At 33.2% G+C, this 21,052-nt stretch overlaps 1 protein-coding gene, 1 long non-coding RNA gene and 1 pseudogene across 3 annotated transcripts; 2 read left to right on the top strand and 1 right to left on the bottom strand.

Annotated features, from left to right (window-relative positions):
* The first annotated feature begins 159 nt into the window (after positions 1-159).
* On the top strand, positions 160-4,643 carry ATPsyngamma (ATP synthase, gamma subunit). The gene is made up of 5 exons (XM_040724007.2): positions 160-386; positions 446-832; positions 3,227-3,370; positions 3,439-3,659; positions 4,278-4,643. The coding sequence occupies exons 1-5, from the start codon at positions 358-360 to the stop codon at positions 4,376-4,378; spliced, it is 882 nt and encodes a 293-aa protein (XP_040579941.1). The 5' UTR covers positions 160-357; the 3' UTR covers positions 4,379-4,643.
* Positions 4,644-5,912: 1,269 nt separating this feature from the next.
* Positions 5,913-13,417, bottom strand: LOC121128431 (uncharacterized). 2 transcript variants are annotated; one of them, XR_011783234.1, is made up of 7 exons: positions 12,389-13,417; positions 10,989-11,082; positions 8,466-8,642; positions 8,375-8,418; positions 7,786-8,315; positions 7,572-7,704; positions 5,913-6,741 (listed from the first exon to the last, which is right to left on the bottom strand). It is a non-coding gene; the product is annotated as an uncharacterized lncRNA (long non-coding RNA). The 2 variants fall into 2 exon arrangements; XR_011783233.1 differs by having other exon boundaries at positions 8,375-8,642.
* Positions 13,418-13,702: 285 nt separating this feature from the next.
* Positions 13,703-19,462, top strand: LOC121128380 (catenin alpha-like; annotated as a pseudogene).
* The last annotated feature ends 1,590 nt before the right edge of the window (positions 19,463-21,052 follow it).

Below are 21,052 nucleotides of genomic sequence, written 5' to 3'. Positions count from 1 at the left end.
ATGAGGTTGCGTAGTCTGTAGTTCCTATGTGGCCCTCCAGATATTTATAGAGCTCATTGACATTATGTGGATATAAAAAAACCCGTTGCATCACGAGGCAAATGGCAGTAAATATTTATTTATGAACGGCCGCCGCCATGAAGCTGGTGATTTTAATGGGAAGAAGTTGAGAGAAGAGAGGAGAAGGAGAAAAAGACAAGTGACATAAGGAGGAAATGAGCTGAAGTTGGAAGTGAGAAAAGAAACAGAGAAAATAGTTCAGCTGTGATCCAAGTTCCTTGTAGTTCATTCGCGACTCCATATCGATATCTCCTACTTTACTCATTTTAGTCAATATATTACTTCTTCCATAACAAAATGCTGGGTACACGGGCTGTAGTTTTAGGGTAAATTCAATCCTTGATTTCCTTTAATTGATTTATCATATGAATTCATTATTCACTAGGTCAAAGACATGCCTCTATCAACAGGAGCGTGGAATGGCGAATCTGAAGGCCATTGCTATGCGTTTGAAGTCCGTCAAAAATATTCAAAAGATCACCCAATCCATGAAGATGGTATCTGCAGCCAAGTATGCCCGTGCAGAGAGGGACTTGAAAGCAGCTCGTCCTTATGGGAACGGAAGTAAGGCTTTCTATGAGAAAACGGAGGTGGATTCCAAGGAGGAGGCTCCTAAGGAGTTGATTGTTGCCCTTACTTCAGATCGTGGGCTCTGCGGGGCCGTTCATTCGAGTATCTGTAAAAACATTCGCTACGATCTTCTTGAACGGGAAAACATTGATAATGTGGGTATCATTTGTGTTGGAGACAAGTCCAGAGCTCAACTTCAAAGGTGCATTTCTACATTATTTATTTTATCTAGCTCATCCTGAGAAACAGAGTTGTTACAGAGGATCATCCTACTTTGTTAGGGGGTATCTTTAGAGACAATTTCCTTATTTTCAAGGATATATAATGACTAAATGATCGTTAGGTAAAAAATTGTAAAAATTGAGATCTTTCTTATTCCGTCATTTATTATGATATGAATATTTATCTTTAATAAAATCACTTTAGATCAGAGCCATTCGAATTGCGGATCGTGAAACAAATTTGACTCATAAATTAAAAAATACCTGGTCAGTTGAAAAACAAAATTACCTTATAAAGGGAATAAAACGATTAAATATGTTATTCAAAAAAAAAAAAATCCTACCTCAATAAACTATATGTTATTCGGGATTGAATTCTATATTTTAATAAATAAAAATTAATAGTCGTAACAATAAGTTCGGTGCATCTATTCTCGTCTCTGAGGAAAACTATTAATAAAAGTTGATATCTTAACATGTCTTTATCTCAGGACTTATTAAATTTTAATAGATTTAATAGCATAATTAAGTGCATTTTATAATATTCTCATGTTCTAAAATTAAAGATGGGCGAATTTTGGTTTCGATATCGAATTGAGGGAATTTTAAAATCTTTCAAATAATATCGAATATATATATTGTACATAAAAAAAGCATGTTTATAACCTCAATGAGCATACAGAACGTTTTCACTGACGTCATGAGTTGTATCATAATTGAAAGAAACACCATCTTGGGGGCTTAAAGTTGATATTTTTACATCATATTTCCAACAAATCTACATGAAACTTCATCAAATGTCTTTAAGACTAAAAAACTAAATACTTGCATGAATACTACTTGGTGCCTATGATAAGCAATGATATTTGAATTGAATCGAAGTAATGGATACTGAAAGTCCCTATGATATGGCTAACAAATTTCAATTTTTAATTATACTTTTTATAAAGTATAAATTATGTTTCACAGAAAATATATTACTTCCTTTTTGTAATCCCAAAACTTACCTTATTTTAATTATTTACCTTTATTTCTTTACTAGCCTAAAAATTATTAAATAGTAATAAAAAAAAGTTAACTAGCCCCGTTTGCTAGTGGCTAACTTCAACAACATTCCAGTCTTACATTAGGTGGATACATTTTTGTTGGAAAGTATTTGTTGGTCCCATTTTGACATCCAGTAGTTCATTATTTTCCTTCATAAAAGGGTTTTTAATGTTATATAACTTAAAAGACTGATATCAACAATCCTAACGTCCCATGAAAATAATCTATTGCACACTAATTTATTTTGATCCTTATAATTCCTACAAGGTTGTTTAGGGACTAATTAAGGAAGCCATCAAAAGTTTCTAAATATATTTTTTAAATTTCCGATTACTCATTATTAATTGCAAATTATTCGGAAAATAACAATAATATTTATATTCCTTAAACAACTAATAACAAGGAAAAAATACATGTTGTGTGTCGTAAGTTCCATTGTTAATCTTATACATAAAATAATAAGGTGTATGCTGAAATGATAATTTTGTCATTCATTATTATAAATTAAATTAGTTAAGTTTTTAATCTTTAAAACAATTTTTTTGCTTCATAATACAATTAGTTGAATTGCATTTTTTTTTTTTTTTAAATTACAACATAACTGATTTTTTAATAAATGAAGTCCGTCAAAAGGGAGAAAATCCCAATTTCTTTTTTTTATTTAATTTATAAATACAACTTAATATTTCATAGACATATTTGAATCAATTATTATTCAAATTTGTCGGATAAGTTAAGATACCCAAAAATCTTAGCTCTAGTATAAAACCTATATTTGATTTCAATTTTGACTACTTGAAGTGCAATTCGCAGCGCCTTCAAAGGATTATTAAAAATAATTTGTAGATAAAATTAACGATAATTTGTCGAAGAATACAAATGTAATCCACACTCAATTTTGAGAAAAATCATTCTAGTAAAAATCGATATGGGTAATAATTGTGGTTTTAACCTTTGCTAATTCATAATGAGAAAATCAAAAAATATACATATATGGCTACAGAAAGTCACATCGCCTTGCGGATAATATATGTATATATATATATTAATTTGCTCATGGAAGGGTTAATTTGAAGAAAAGAAAATCTGCCGATAACTCGGTTATCTGGTGTTATTTTTCTCCGTATTGAGTCCAAATATCCCTATCGATCGAACCCTAGTAGTTCATTATGATGCGTAAAAACACTACTACTAGAGGCAAGTTTCGCCAATTCCGATATTTTATAAAATATCCTTTCTGTTCATTAAAACAGGTCAACATCTCAATTTTCACTACGATTTTTGAAATCTTATTGACTTGTAGTTGAATATGTATTTATTAATTTCAGATTCTTTGCTAAAAACATCTTGATGGTTGGAAGTGAGATTGGACGTCTTCCCCCTCAATTTGGAGACGCCTCTAAAATTGCCTCAAATATTATGCAGAGTGGATTCGAATACGATGTTGGAAGACTCATGTATAATAAATTCAAGTGTGTATTAGTTAATATTAATTAGTCGGTCCTCATTTATGTTAATTGCGTTTCCCTTTCTCTTATAGATCAGTTGTGTCCTATAAAACTACAACTTTGAATATCTTCTCTAAGGACTCAGTTGCCCAAGCTGAGAAACTCTCCGTATACGACTCTATTGACGATGATGTATTGCAATCATACTTGGAGTACAATTTGGCATCATTGATCTACTACTGTTTGAAGGAGGGGGCATGCTCTGAACAATCTTCACGAATGACTGCTATGGACAATTCTAGCAAGAATGCAGGTAATGTAATGAACCTCTCAATTAGGTTCATCTTGATATATTATATATATTTTTATGGGTACATTGTATAAGTATGCCCGCACGTCATACTGTCACTTTCCATCTCGAAATTGGAGATAGCGATAGTGGATGTTTGAAATTCAATTATCGCAACCTTTTAATAATAAGGGAAATAACTTCGCAAAGCGAAAAATATATTAATGCAGTAGGAGTTGAGGGATATCGACTCGAATCGATCAGAATTGCTCGAATAAGTTTCCACGTAAGATTAGACAATCATTTTAGTTTGTACTGTATATTTCTATTTATGTACGTATAAAGTCATTTTCTGTTTCTGGAGTCTAAGGATTTGATAACATAAAAGTTCCTTTCCATTGGGGTTATCCTGTAATTATATTGGAATCGTTCACGGTAGATACAAGAAAAATGTGTAGTGCTTTATTTTATGAGATGTGATCTCCTCCGGCCTCATCCCTCAGCCAACAGATCAACTGCGAGTCCCCCTCCCCTCGGAATACTTCATAATATATAAACTCACAATTGCGGTCAAACTTATACCTACAATATACAATGTACCCGGTTTTATCATCATATATATTATTTATTTTATTTTTTAAGGTGAAATGATTGACAAATTGACTCTTACATACAACAGAACTCGTCAAGCCGTCATTACTGGAGAACTTATCGAAATTATTTCTGGTGCCGCTGCCTTGTAAGAAGAAAAGTTATTTCTGGTTGTTTCCATGAGTGTATTTATTATTTTTACTACATCATGTCATCATCCATTTCTTCAATAGACTTTTATAACATCTTGTTCAAGTGATTAGAATCATATTTGTTTTTCTGAGAGTGTGTGTATTAGATAACATCCATAAATAAACTTAAATTTTATTTCCCTTACGAATGTAATTGATGATGTTGTCTTGTTGTACTATATGCCTGCCTATTCCGAGTAATAAAAAAATATGAAAAGATGTGTAATCAACCTTGTCAAATTGTACAATGTCAAATATTAAGATGTTAGTGCATATTGTCAGTAGAAAAGAAAGTGGACGTAAACTTGTAACTTAAACGCAAATGGGTATAAAATCATTTCAAGTGCTAACGATATACCTAGTAGTCCATTAAAATCTGAATACTTCGAATTGGTTCCCGGACTTTATGGAGACATCGGACTATATGGAGACAGGTTTGTATGAATATTTTTTTTCTGTCTCCATATAGTTCGTTTTCGGACTATATAGCAGATTATTTAAATATAACAACTAGTTCGAACTCATCGTCATATTAGCTTGCTAGATGAATTTATTTAACATGTTTGCCCTCAGACTATATGAAGCGGGACTTAAAGCAGAAGGAGGAAGGTGAGAGAAGTTGGATCTGCATCCATCCATCCTTACCGTTCCTATGAATATCTATTCACACGTCTTCTGATACTCTATTCAAGGGATCTCGACTCTTAAGGTGAGATCCCTTGAACAAGTGCTTCACTCGGTCGGTGGATCTTGTATCCTTTAATGGAAGGATCGTTGATTGTGCAAGTGCCTCTTCATTTCAAGGTCTGTGATAGTGACTTCGGTTCTCGTTAATCATTGTCCTATACATAAATTCCTACAGTTCCTCTACGGAATCATTGTATACTTCTTTATTACTACTGAGTCTCTTTTGTCATTGATAAACAAGTGCAAGATAATTATAGACTCGTGAAGATAATGTGCTTCTCTTTTTTAGATATTTAGGTCAACAATGCATATTCTATTCTGATATTACGTATAAATAGTTATTTAGAACTGGAAAGTTCCACAATAATAAATAGTTCCCGAATGAATTACACAGTAAGGAACAAAGATTTTCATTTCTCATCCACAGCTCCTTCGTTGAAACTCTTGAATCCTGTTCCTTCCAAGGTCGACTTTTTTTTCGTCTCTTATTCTGAGAAAAATGTTTCATTGTTAAGAATCCTTCAGTTTCCTTGATGTATATAATGCAGAAATCCTTTGAAAAAAAGTTGAAGTCAATCTAAGACTCACAATGAACCCTTTTTTCTCGATACTTTTGTCTGCAATACATATTATATTTTGCTACTATCTGTATAAATAGATTTTCTAAATTGTTGAGTCCTATGTGATAAAAAATTATATGTGAACTTCTGTAGAATTGCAATTTTTAAACATAGTTAGTCGTGATCATCTTCAAAAAAAAACAAACTTAATTGCTTATCACCAAATTGGAATATTACCCCCATGAAGATTTAGGATCTCCACACTAATAAAAATTATTAATCAAAGTTTACCATAACAGTTCTTATATTTAATTTTTATTTATTTTAAATATACTCATTTATGGCATGGATAAAGGTAATATTATAATCACTAATATAGACGTTCAAAATTAAAAGCTAACTATTTATATTTCATCCTGTTTTTCTTTGATTTAGACCTCTATTATTATGAAAATATATTATTATTTTAAGATCTGAATAAAACAATTTTTTTAGAGTAAATCAATCCTTTATTTAAAGAAACATAATGAAAGCTCAAAATTTAGAAGATAATTTTTATGGAACTTGCACCATGAGAATTCCTTTTTTTTAACCAGATTGTACGCTACTATTAGCCTCATTTATGAGATTTTTGCTAGATATATAAAAATATTTAAATCCAACATGAGCAATTTAATTAGCAAAATGATGTTGTTTTTTACACTTCAATCCAATAGGATGATAGGAATCTCCCGTTTCTAATAAATTGACAAATAGCTTTGTAAAGCATCGTCTTGGAATTGTCGACGTCAATAAAATTGGTCGAGTTTGTTCGCTGAGAATATCATATTGTAAAGCTGACTAGCATGTAATGTGTTTTAATATAATAATAAATCTGAAGTCCTATTAACTCTATCTTGATAAGATTCGATCTTCGCCAGAAAATTCACAGACCATGAGTTATTGATTTCTCAGAAATCAAAAAGGTTGGCAATCTTTAATTTTGAAAAACTTAATGATGAGAGAGGCTATGTATCCCGATATATAAAACAATGGATTGGCCTGAGATTCTATTCTTCTGTAGTAAAATTAGAAGAACTGAAAATAAATATATGAAATTTGGATCAGTCCTTTTTATTTTCACATTCATTTAATATTCTTAAGTTTCTAATTTTTTATCTTAACGTATGTAGAAATTATATATTTGTAAAGGGATTGAGAAGTTTCCCTAGTGCATACGTTAATATAAAAAATTAGAATCTTAATGAAAATTTTGAAATTCAGCACCATAACTTTAAAACTGAAACTTCTTAATCCCTTTACAAATATATAATTTATATTAAAAATATCTTATTTTCAAATAACTAGAGGTTACAAAAAGGGCACTGGAAGACTAAACCTTTTCAAATGTATATTTTTCATCAATACATAACAGAAAATCAGATTACCGAAAAATACTTTCAATTTTAAAGTTATGGTGCTGAATTTCAAAAGTTTCATTAAGATTCCTTTGTATAATATAATAAATTATGGCATATTTAAAATTAACTTCTCTTTTAAAAGAAGTTGTATTTATCATTAAAAGTATATCGCTCAATATTAACAAAAATGTTCATGGCAAATTCTCCTACACGGAATAATTTTATGGATACAATAACAACAACTCGTTTAGCTGTTGAAATAATTGTTTAATTATAAGTACGAAAAACACTCGTATATAATATATAAAACTCATAATGTCCTTCCACAACTATTCCATCAATATAATTGATTTAGTACATCTTCCTCCACCACAATTTCGTGACTCTCCTCTCCTAGAAGCACCTACAGTTCCTGATCTTCATGATACTACTACGCTAATAGAGTTTACGACTGGGAAAAAAGGATCCATGAACGTATGATATATAAATATATATTTATTTATTTACTTTAGAATTTGTATTGTGTTACTATTTGATTTAATATATATGCATAATTCGTAATAATTGGTGTTGGTGTTCATTAAAAGAAACTCTGTTTGACAGCAATCCATAGCAAGGTATCTTCGGATGGAGACGAATCCTAATGGAATATGAGACACAGGATATAAATTCACTCAAGGAAAACTTGTTTTTGAACTGTTCTACTTGATCAGAAACTTACTAACGTTTTCACAAAGCATGCTACTCGCATAGGTAGGCAGTAAACATGATCCATCCATCTAGGGAACTCTTGACGAGTTGATCTCGATCTATGGATTGTTGAAGTGACTGAGCGAATTAATTGGGCTCTTCTTCTATCTGTAATCCACCTACCACATGACGACTGCTACATTTAACAAAAACGAATCCGTCAGAATCTTTGATTTGAATTGAACAATTACAATACGATTTCAAATTATTGGTTTGCTACTTTTCTCTTCCTTTCTTCTTGCAGCTAGATTAGCCAAATTCTTCCTTTTTTTAAAGTTTCGGTTCGAACTACCGATTTGATCAATATTTTTATGATCAGTATAAAAGGATTTGATTGGTTGTCTCCATATAGTCCGCTCAGGGGCTTTATAGAGAAAGTGATTTTATTGGTTGTCTTCATATAGTCCGCTCAGGGACTTTATAGAGAAAGTGATTTGATTGGTTGTCTCCATATAGTCCACTGTCTCCATAAAGTCCGGCTACCATTTAAAAAATCCACACCTATTGACAAAAAATTAAAGAATTAATTTTTTGGTATATTTCGTAAGGGGCTACAGCACCTCCAGCCCATCCCCTGGTTACGCCCCTGTTGTGGCACATCACCCTAAAAGCAATCTTTATTATAAATGTGAAATGTTTACTTTTTTTTACTTCTAATTTGGTGGCCTTATTTCTTCTTTATATTTATTTTGTATATAAATTTCTAGGATGAGTTGAGATCCCCAAGAGTGTTAGCTATAGTTTAAAACCATCATTTGATTTGGGATACTTAATTTGACTCTGATATGACCTTTCACATACAAGGTGCGACAAAGTAACTTCATTTTTCTAAAAGGCAATAAAACCTGTTTTAATATGGTATAGACAGTATAGTACACATTCAATGTTTGTTTTTTTTTACACAGTTTTGAAAATCATATTAGATTGGTGACGTTTTCCATTGTCCATACCCAATTAACCGAACTTGGGTGAATTTGTTTGTTTCTCTTTAAATATATTTTCATTGAAAATTTTTAGATGGATAGTTATTTTTTTACAAAAGATGCAAAATGTAATATGTAAGATATCTTATTTTATAGTTGTGGATGATTAGGTAATTAGTATACTTGGGATTTTGGGCGATTTTTTTGGCAAAAATGAGCAAAAAAAGAGATCTAAAATTTTGAAAAAATATGGACCCAGAATATCAAAATTGAGCCATTTTAATTTAAAGAAAGATACAGTTTTATAAGGATGATTTAAAGCAATTAGTGTTGTTATATATGTATTTATCATAATTTATTCATAAATGTAAAATTACTCAAAGGCCGTTCAACGTCCACATTAGGAGTTGGAGCAAATTTGAAGTTGGCAAGACCTTGAGGATTCTTTTTAAATTGAGTCCTCTTATAATCATTACACCACTGAAAATTGCTAAACTTTGCAACTTGGCGAAAAAGTATTTGTTGAAAGATTCAAGGGGGATTATTCAAAAGTCAATTTTGATCCAAATTTCCCCTTCCACTAATTGGCTGTTGTCAGAATCTGGCTTCCTTAAATTTCCGATCATGTACCTTATTATAATCCTGATTGCATCATATAAATAGTTTTCCCTCCAAAAAGATAGCCTAATAAAGGAGGATTTTTGCAAGTGGATTTTCCTTCGAAAAATGCCATCAAAGTAATATTAAGAGTTGTTCTGTATTCTAAGTAGAGTCCATATTTAATCTATTTATTTCTTACCAGTAATGAAAAATGAACAATTTTTACACAAAACGTGAGCGAAAGCTCACAAATCTTTAGTAATTAGTTATTGGCGAATTCGCATAGGTCTTTAAAATGTTGGTTTTTCCAGAATAAATCCTATAACCAGATTTGGACAAATCGACTCAGTTTAAAATTATCCACCTTATAAATGAAATGGATATCAATGTGATTGAGGTAAGTTATTTCTACGTTATATACATCAAGGACTCTTATCAATGAAATAGTTTTCTTTGAGTAAGAGACGAAGCAGAGTTGACTTAAGAACAAAAGAACTTCAGGATTTCAATGAAGGAGCAGTAGATAGAGGAGGATAACTCCTTCTAGTCTTCACTTGGGCTTTCAGTCGATAATTCTGTCTTTTTATGGAACTCATTAGTTCTTATAGAAGTATAGTATACGATTTCACAGTAAAAGATCTAGAGGAATTTATGTATTTTTGAGCAGAAGGATTGGGCAAGGATTCACGAGGTCAGAAGTACCTATCACAGACCTTGGTGGGAAGGGGCATCTACTCAATGAACGAAGAATAGATCCACCAAATGATGCACACATCCCTTGAACAGAACATGAAGAGATGATCAGAAAGCGTATGCCTAGGATATCGAAATGGAAAATATAAACTCCCAGGAAAAATGGATAGATGCAGACACCATTAATTGCAATCCAGGCGGAGAGGGAACTTTTTCTGGGATTTGACTAATAATTTTAATTTTATTCAATATTGCACTAGGGTATGCGACAAAATAGGGTTTATATTAGAGGAAGGTACTATCACTACAATGATTTGATAAATAATAATTTAAAAAAAAAGAAAAAAACGCAACAACCGTTTTTCCTTTTCTATTCTCTAATGAGTAATTTATCCTACAATGCATGCCCAGTCCTATTAATCATAAATGGCAAGGGAAATTAATTAATTAAACCAAAATTGCAGAGAAGATTCTTTTATTTAATTTAGTAAGGAATATTTCATGTAATGTGAAACAATGTGTGTTATAAGACATGATCACAGTCGTTTCTTCCACAGGTTCTCAAAGATCTTGGTAATGCAGCTTTTAGGAAATTTGCAAATTATGTCAAGGTGTCCATCTTTAAGAACTACTCCCATTTCCTATTGCTAGTATCAAAGGTAGAGTGCATATGCTCCACATCCTTGGGCATTTGTAAACACACCGGACCCTTTTTATTTAAATCATCACCCAAGGAATTCAACTCCAAGGGAAAGTGTATCATTCACCTCTAAGTAGAAAAGAAAACTTGTAGTGCCTCCTGTGCAACTAGACTATATGTGTATAACCCAAGCCTCTAACGGTCGTACTGTGTGAACGAACTTAGATTACTTAATTATTTATCCAAAATGTCTAATTACGATTTTGACAGTCACTAACGACTGATTCATACTATCACTACAGTAACATAAAGAGTTACCTTCTGGTTTCTAATATCCGAGTTGCCCATCGCGTCCAATCAATACATAGTCAATAGCTCAGTACCACCAGCATGGGGAAGATACAAGTTACAACTAAATGGTAAAAAAAAATAATTAAACAAGTAAGGGAACACTTATAGAGTTAGAAGGCGGGGCCGAGACATATGGAAAATTGAATATGGGACGAAGCACACAACCTCTTATTGTAAATTGTACAAAGATGAATGATACAAATTAACTTTACTTTTGCAAAAAGGATATAAAATCGAGCATTTATGACATTTAATTATCTCAAAAGATTAATTGTATGTACTGATCGGCTTCAACTCATATTGTTAGATATTCGTGACTCCTTTCCTCACTCCTCATCTTTTATTTATTGCTATTATTTAATATATGTATAAAGTACTATAGCCAAGGCTGTGAATGAGGACCTCGGGTACAGGTCATAACGAATGGCCAAACAACACATCCTCACAGCATCCATGAAGGCCACCAGGCTCACCAACGGTAAGCGTCTCCTCAATGAGCCATGGAGGAAGAATCATCTTCTTCTCCGACGAGAAGAACTGGACTGTCAACAGAAGCTACAACGTCCAGAATGACAGGTGGCTTGCCAAGGAGAGAGAAGAGGTCCCTGCGGTCTTCGCCTCAAAGTTCCCGGCCTCCGTGATGATCTTGGGTGTCATCTGCAGCACCGGTGAGGTGATGCCTCCTTTCTTCTTCAATCCCAAGGAAAGGGTTAACGCCATAAGGTACTGCGAAGTCATGGAGGAGTTCGTCATCCCCTGGATGAAGGATACGGCCGCTGGGAGGGAGTTCATATTCCAACAAGACTCAGCTCCCACACACATCGCCATGAGGACCACTAACCTCTTCAACCCCCTCGACATCACTTTCTGGGATTGCAACACCTGGCCCTCCAACTCACCCGACCTCAATCTGTGTGATTACTACTGGTAGGGGAAGTTGGAGAGGGAGGTGTGCAAGGTCAGCCACAAGAGCATCGCGGCCCTGAAGGGCTCCATTACGAGGGAGTGGAATGATGTCGATTCCGCGGAAGTCATCAGGGCATGCAAATCCTTTAGGGGCAGGATGGAGAAGATGGTGGCTGCTGAGGGAGGACATGTTGAATAAATTTATTGTTTAATATCATGTCTAACTTTTTCATATTAACAAATACACTCCAAATTCCATTTTTATCAAGCAGGTTGAATTTTAAGATAGTTCCAATTTATCGTGGACACCCTGTACACCCTCCTTTCCTACCTTCTCATCTTTTAGTTATTGCTATTATTTAATATATGTATAAAGTACTATCCACAATAGCCGTGCATTGTGGATGGTTGTCAGAGGGATACCTGATTAATTTTCCATATCTGTATATAGAATATATTACTTTTATCTTATTCTTCCACGTCTCTTCTCTCCTCATTTCTCTAGGTCGTCCTGGATTTCTTTATTTAATAGTTTGGGGCACTTCAACCTTGTTAAGGCCAACAGATATTATCGATTAATTTAAATTTAATAACTTGTGTTCATTAAAGAGCCCATTGATTGATTAGTAGAGTATTTCATTGCCTTACTAATGCACTTGCCAAAAAAGATATGAATTGATTATCTATAACTGTCATTGAGGTTGTGTGTTTTATACAAAGAAGATATGTCTTTATTAGGAACTACTTCCTCCAGCGTTAAAAATAAAAATTTAGCAGCCTATCAGAACAGGCATAAATGATGTCTTAGTTCTTATTATCGGACTTTGCTCTTATCGTCAGTGTTGCCAGCCTAGCTGATTTCCAGCTAGATCTAGCTGAGTTTTTACTTGTCTAGCTGGAAAAAATATCATCTAGCTGATGGCTGGAAATCCTAGCTGATTTTTGCAATAGCCGATTGTTGGCCGTTTTTTAGTGATGTCAGAATAAAAATATAGGCTCGATTTTGGTCATGTAAATTGATTACATTCATATTAAATAATTTCAATGTAATAGCCTATTTTAAGAATAATAAAGTAATTCATGGAAGTATTTTTGATTAGTTTTGATAAAGTTTATTACGAGGATCGGATCGATTTGAATATTAATTATGCACTACCTCAGTAAAAAAAGATATTTTCATTGAGTACTTTTCATTTACATGAGATCATATACGGATAAAAAATAAAATAAGAAGAATGACATGTATTTTAAGAGTAGCTAGAGGGGACCAGAACACTTGCAAGAGACTCTATTTTCTCCAACATCAAACTAGCCACAGTCAATAATGAATAAATTCACTTTACAATTGTATATCATATATGCAATTATTGTGAAAAAAATCGATAATTTTATCAACTTGTCTTAGGAATATTCTATAAACACTGGGGTTAAGGAGTAATTTTTCATCGTTTTGGCTTTATTTTATATTAATTGATTTAATCTCTATCCCTGACTACGGATACAGTTGCAATAATTGACCAGTCGTTTTTCAATATGTGGCAAAACTAGACATTAATATAATACTTAAATAGATTCAAACAATAGCAGATGCGCGTTAAATTTTGGCAGGTCTATCTATATAAGGCAAACCAGGTCAGCATAATTGAACCAAAAGTAAAGTATTGCCATTGTTCCCGGTCCCAGTCGTGGGAACATAATTATTTTACAAATACCACAAAAAAATTCTACATTCAGTTTTCTTATGTCTCGCTGTTTCGCATGCAAGTTCTGATACAATGTCCAGGAATCTAGAATTCCTGGTTAGCGAAACCTATAACTGGTTTGCTAGATCTGCTTCAAGACAACATGCCTATGTTAATTTATTTAAACTAATAAATGATGGACATGAACCTCTGAAAATTGTGCAAGCTAGCCATACAAGATGGCTATCTATAGCTTCTGTTGTACAAAGAGTTTATGACCAATGGTTGGAGCTAAAAACTTATTTTAGTTATACCAAATCAACTGAAAGGTGTTACACATCGGAAATGATCCACTCTTTATACAATGATGAATATAATCACGGTTATTTGTTATTTTTGAAATCTGTGCTGAATGATGTTCCCCAAAGAGTCAACAAGATTTTTGAGTCCAATGATAGTGATCCTACCAAATTGCTTGAAGACTTGACTCTTTTGGTTGAAAATTTGGTTAATAGAGTGATACTTCTTATAAATCAGCTTAGGGTTCATTTTTGCACCTGTAATCTACGTGAATACCTTGTTCCTAAATTGTACTTGGGATTTGAAGCTGAAAATTTCATCTCTAATATAACCCATCACTTGTCGGAGGATCGAGAGAAGAACCTCAGGGATTTTTGGATTAAGAGAATATAACTAAAATAGAACTTCAATGGTATAATGTAACCCTTGTCAATGTGATCGAAACTAAAGACACAGTAAAATTTTGGGCAGAGGTAGATATATACAAGGATGCGTCTAATCTAAATCCTTTTGCTGAATTTAAGTCTATTGTAACAACGTATCTGAGAATCATATTCTCGAAGATGTCAACAATTGTGTTGCTGCGTTACAGTCAGGTGATGCTGGAGGATTGGATCGAATGGCTACCTCAATTCAAGGACGATCATGTCGTATTTGCAACGTTGTTTTAGCTGAAATGGATAACTATAATCCCAGTGTTTATACGGAACGTGTGAATGAGGCCATTCAAATTTTGAGAGGTGAAGTAATGCCTAATTTTGCTCACAAAGTGGAATCTGCAGTGGACATATTATCATTGCCTTCATCTGTCACTGATAAAGTTGATGAAAATGATTTTATTGATGCATCGAGACTCGTCTATAATGGTGTACGGGACATTCGAAATTCGAGGAGGATGTAGACTCTGATATTGAATGGGAAATTATGGATGTACGAGCTTCAAATCAGCTTAGACCAGATTCTACGACCACTGAAATTGATGAATATCCTGAAATTTCAGGCATTACAAATACTCGTGAAGCTATGGAAAAACTCCCCTAGGAAGACAGAGCTAAAATTGCACAGCAAGTTGAAACTTTTAAGCTTGAGAAGAGTAAGTTCGATCAGGAGGTTTCCAAATGGGATGACAAGGGTAACGATTTCATTGTTTTGGCTAAAGATATGTGTATGATCATGATGGAAATGACTGATTTTACTCGTGATAGAGGTCTTCTTCAAACGACTATGGCTGTGATTAATGCTGCCAAAAAGATTTCTGAAGCAATGTCCTGAATCCTCAACCAAAAAATATTTGACGTCATATCTACAAACAATAGCCCCTCATTGCCACCAATTGAATATTATCTCCAAAGTAGAGGCTGATGTCCAAAACGTATCTGGTGAACTTATTGTCCCGGGGCTTGACTCTGCAGCGTCCCTCATTCAGGCAGCTAAAAATCTTATGAATGATGTTGTATTGACAGATAAGGCTTCATATGTAGCCAGTACAAAGTATCCCAAACAAGCTGCTGCATCTGGATTAAATTTAACTCCTATTGTTGTTTGGAAAATGAAGGTAATAGACTCTGTCACGGAACTATTCTAATTAATCTATCTTTATCACTCGTCCTTTTAGGTTCTAGAAAAGAAGGCACTCGTGAGAAGAGATGGCCCTGAAGAAATTCGAGCTAAAGTTCGAAAAGGGTCTCAAAAGAAACCTTCAAATCCAATTTCAGCTTTAAATGAATTTAATAAATCCCATTGAGGATTTTACACGTCGTAGTGAAGTATATATAAGTTAAGTCTCAGTTTCTCAAGAGGATCATTTTTCCATAGTAGACTGCAGCACGGAACGAAGAAGACTGTCTTATTTCACTCAAATCCATTAGGAAAATAAAATGGAAGGCTTAGTCTGTATTAACTCATCAACTCTATCATTCATACCAAAATCAATTAGTCAATCCATATATGATATATACTAATTACTTATTTGCAAGGCATTAGTGAGGGCAGCTCAAAATTCTCGAGCGGGTGTGCACTGAATATTTTAAATAACGATCGGGAGCCCGCTTGCCATTTTAGAAGAAGGATAAAATCGCTCGAAATTTCACTCATTTATTTAAATTTATATTACTTTTTCCGTTTCTGCATGTAATGAGATAATTTATAAACTATAACATCAAAAATTTTTAGAGTTAAAGAATAATTTTAACGAAAGCAAGAAAAGACGATTGATGTTATATCTCAAGATAAGCTAAAATCTTTTTTATATGAAAAGCTTGCCATACAAAAATAGCTATCATGTACAATTTTTCTATGTACAGACAAGGACTTCAGTTTTCACATACCATAAACGTTACTAAAAAATTCATAGAGTACCTTTTCCTCTATTTAGGTTTTAGTATATTGTTCAACTGTTCAAGTATAATTTTTTATTTTATTTTCGATGTTATTTAGAATTGTTTTAACTGTTCAAGCTTTGATTCAAGTAAATTTCCTAAATGAGTTTCGATTTTCTCAGATTGACATCTATGTTATAGTTGTGTCATGCCTGTAATATATTCTGATAGTTCCTTATTTTGGGACTTCTTCCCTTGTCCCTGTTCGATCCTTCACTCCCGCATCTATACATATATATCTTCGGTACTCTAATACTAAAGTACTCCGCTAGGGGTAACATACATATATATACAACAATGATTACATAACGTAAATTTTAATTTATCAAATATTTGAAAAGGTTGATAAATTTGGGGAACTTTTCTATTTATAAAGCAAAAAAGCAGACCAACTTCGTTTTTATAAGTTATAACTTATAAAATGAGTTTCAGATCTCTTGCATGGGCCCTCATAGACTTGGATTGGCCTGGGCTGTTTTCTTTAACTCCTCCTGATCTAGTTTGGCCTTTTTGACGGAGCCCTTCTTCCTATTCCACGTTTCGGAGTTGACGACGGTGTAGACAGTGTTCTTGGAGACGCTCAACTGCTTGGACACTTCAGTTGGGGTTTTTACAGCGTCAAGAAGTGCGCGAATGGAAATTCGTCGATAATGTTCAGTTGTCATTTTCTTGACTTGTACGTAAGCTGGAGAGCTCAGGTTTTTTAACCTAATTGTTTATGCTTTAATATATCGAACACAAATTAATTTTAATTATTCAACCTTCAATAATTATTTAATTAATGAAGTGCTCAGATTTCAATTGACTACCCGGTAGTTCTCGGAACAGGACTTTTTTTTAAGTGGTAATGCTTGAATATCCTCAAATATAGATGGAACTGCATATTTCTTTAAGTTACGACCAGAAATTATCTGTTCGTTAAAATTTATAGCCTTCCTGTTTAAAATGTTTGCTACATAATAAACTTTTTGTATTCATACATTTTTCAAAGTTAACATAAATATAGTTGAAAGATAAATAAGTGATTAGAATTCGGTAATAAATAATAAAATTAGAGGATATCTTAATATAGCCTTGATTCAACTATCAAGAAGAGTTTCATTTTTCATAGGTAGCCTTTGACAATGAATATTGTCTTCATTTGGATTGCGGGAGTCCCTAATCTACACTTTGGAGAATAACATGTACAGTCATTGTTGTCAATTAATTACGAATATTGAATTCCGATCAAATATTAATTAAATACATCATTTTAATTCATTTCAGAGACAATTCTTCATTTCTATTAGTATTAGCTAGGTGATAGTAATATTTTCCCGCCCACAACAGTCGCTAGCAAGTATCAGTAGTAACTATTTATTTTTTCTCTATGGTTTCAGGTCTGAAGGAACGGTCCTAAGCCTGGGCCTAATAAATAGTGTCAGACACAACAATGCATATAATTTAAACATGTCCCTTTCCCCTATATAAATAAATTTGTATTTAATTAATAAATAAAATGTCATTTTGTTACAAGGAAAAGAAAAGGAATCCGCGTTTGGTCAATATTATCCAACTACACATAGGGTAAAAGATTGAATCTTACTCCTTATAATTATTATCCATAAATACTTTCATATTTTGTAGTCGCCATTTTATTTATTTAGTAGTGATCGGTCACTCACTTAAGAATTGTTTTAAATATCAGCATTGTAATGGAAAATATTGGCTTAATGCCTATTTATCAAATTCCAAGTCTTGTTTGATGCCCTTCCATTCGGAATTAAATAATAGGTATTAATACATATTATATAAAGCGAATTCCGTACATACGCTTGTAAATAAATGTGAATGATTACAACATCAAGGATAGGAGGAAACAAGGCCTTGACGATGATTATACTTTGTTTTTGTTTGAAACATTGTATCAGACTTTACAAAAATAAATGCATTTTCTCTGGAGCATTCAAAGTCAACTAATAATATATACAAGACAAGGAGTTTAACCTTTACGAAATGTACCTATGATATATCATATATGAAAACAAGGACGAAATAAGAAGGATTTTGATTATTGCAATGTCGTCTTATATATCCAATCTGAGGGCTAACGGTTATCTATTGTTCTATTTGAATAATCTGTGAGCAATATATACAGTATATTCAGTACTCCCTGGTGTTGGATCGAGTATTGCTCGAACTTTTAAAAAAACATGACTTTATTTTATTAATTTAACTTGCTCAAAATATTATTTGAAGAACTCGACAAAGCACACAAGATCTACACTCGAAATATTAGAGTATAGATCAGTGGTTCCCAAACTTTTTTTGAGTAAGACCCTTAAAATATGGAGCAAGACAATGTGCAACCCCTAGAAATCTCATTGACATATTAATATAAAATTTGGAGTGTTTTTTATGCAGATGACTTGCAGGTAATATCAACCATATAAAGTTAAACCCAGTGACAAATAATATGAGTTATTTGACTATATTGATCCAAAATAAAGACTTTAATTCTACATACATACATTCAAAAATATAAGAAAAAATAAAGAAAAAAGATTCATCATTATTGATGTACAAAATAATCAAATATATTCCATACATCCCATAGAATTTGTCGATTATTTTAGAATCATAATCTGTTTTTAGTATTTGGTGACGTGAAAGAGTGGTTTTTCCTAGTTGTCAATCTGAACAGAGTTTTTTATTTTCTAAAGCTGTTAGCACATTCTCTCAAGGCCGCTTCCAGGTGATCTAATAAAACGTCATGATACTAATCCGTAGCATTATGGATACGTTAAAAAGAAAGATACCGAAAATTTACATGGTAAACCTGACAATTCAACCCCAAACGAAGGGAATAATATGTTGCAAACGTAGTCCCTCTTATTCTTCTCTTTTTACAAAGAGGGAGACCCACACACACTGGCTGCGTGCCTAACTGGAGGGACATGTAGCAGCTTCTAATTTTAAGCCAATCAGAATTTAGAACTATTAAACCCTACTTTCCTTGCCTTGAGTGTCCATTTTTTTGCTTAGACTCCTTTAGTTTTAGAGGATAGCAGCTATAGCTATCAGCTACAGGCACCAGTGACGAAGAGGGAGATGGAAATATACAAGGACATAAGTAAGAATTACACTGATGTCGATCTTCAATTCTACTCTGAGTCCATCAAGGAGTTATAATCATAAATTCGCAAGCAAGAAATCTTCAGTGTTTCTCTCCGTCTTTTATGCAAATCTTGAATCTATTTTTGTAACATTTTATACATCAATGGTTTGTCGTATCCAGTAGAAAAGGAAGGAAGTTCACTCCTAAGGAATTAAATTATAATGCCAACAGCTAAGGAAAAGAAAATTCACTCTTCAGTTGACCAAATGAAAAAAACGGGCAAGCTAAAAAATACAATCGATTTTCAACATTAGTCATGAGTGCTAAGCTGCTCTCCCCCCCCAAATATTCTTATAATTGTTAGAACTACTTGTTCGAGCCGGAGTAGAGTTGGGGATCGAAATCAGAGTAATTTCTGTCAATATGTCCTTGCTATATACGGAGTAATATTTGTGTTTATTTCCTTCCACTCACTGCTGCTAGCTGCTCTTTAGCCTTCTCCCAAACATTCTTCTAATTGTCAGGAGTATCACGTTCATTTTTAGTTTCTTTTATTTTTACAGAACGTCAAAAGATGTTTTATGCATCACTGTTAATAACTATTCATGGCATCCCAGACATCAGACATATTTCACTTAGTAAAATATGTCTGATTGCAACCTAAATTACTTTAATTAATGTTTTGGGGGTCTATTGAAATCTGAACACTTACTAATTCAATAATGAATTAAACTTGAGTGATTGAAATTAAATCATATTCATATATATTAAAGCATATACAATTAGTTAAAAAACAAAACAAACTTGAGCTCTATAACTTATGTAGAAATCGAGAAAATGCCACTTGAACGTGATCGACGAATTTCCATTCGTAACCTTCAAGCAGTTGGGTGTCTCCAGGACTACATTCTACGACGTCATTAAGTCCAAAACGTTGGATATAAAGAAGGGTTCTTTCAAAAAGGCCAAACTGGATCCGAAAAAGGGAAAGAAAACAGCCCAGGCCAATCCTCTCAAGTCCATGAGGGTTCATGCAAGAGATATCAGGATTTCCCACCAGAATGTCCAGACAACTATCAAAAAAGTAGATGGAAAGATCCTTGTGAGGGTGGAGAGGCCACTTTTGACACCAGTAATGAAAGAAACCCATCTGTTCCGTTGCAATACTCTTTTCAATTAGTTTTTAATGAGTCTTTTGATTTTTGTTTTGACAGTTTTGGCCTCTCAACAGCCTTGATGCCTGAAGGCCTGTAGTGTCCGTCATCCAAAGGTCAAGACATTCAAAGCAATTGTCAACCAGCACTAGAACGCCATGACAGAGGACTACATCCGCAGCGGGCTGCCAGGTATTCCCCCGCCTGGAAGCCATAATTGCTGCTAAGGGGGGCTACATTAATGATTAAGAGAGCTCAGCCCCACATCTATTGATAGTATTAATTATGTTGAAATTCTATTGTTAATTAATAAATTATATCTTGCTCAAGTTTAAAATTCAAAGTATTCAGATTTTAAGGGACCACTCGGTATATGGATATAACTTTTTGAAATAATATTATGCAAATAATTATTTTCTAAAATTACTTACATTATTTGATAAATAATTGACTGCCTTATCGAAGTAGTCAAAATGACTTAATTGTTGGACTATTGGCTTTATCAATTCCACAA

Source organism: Lepeophtheirus salmonis, chromosome 13 (genome assembly GCF_016086655.4).
Source record: "Lepeophtheirus salmonis chromosome 13, UVic_Lsal_1.4, whole genome shotgun sequence".
Classification (NCBI taxonomy): Eukaryota; Metazoa; Arthropoda; class Copepoda; order Siphonostomatoida; family Caligidae; genus Lepeophtheirus; species Lepeophtheirus salmonis.
This window is presented reverse-complemented; position numbering and strand designations above follow the sequence as displayed.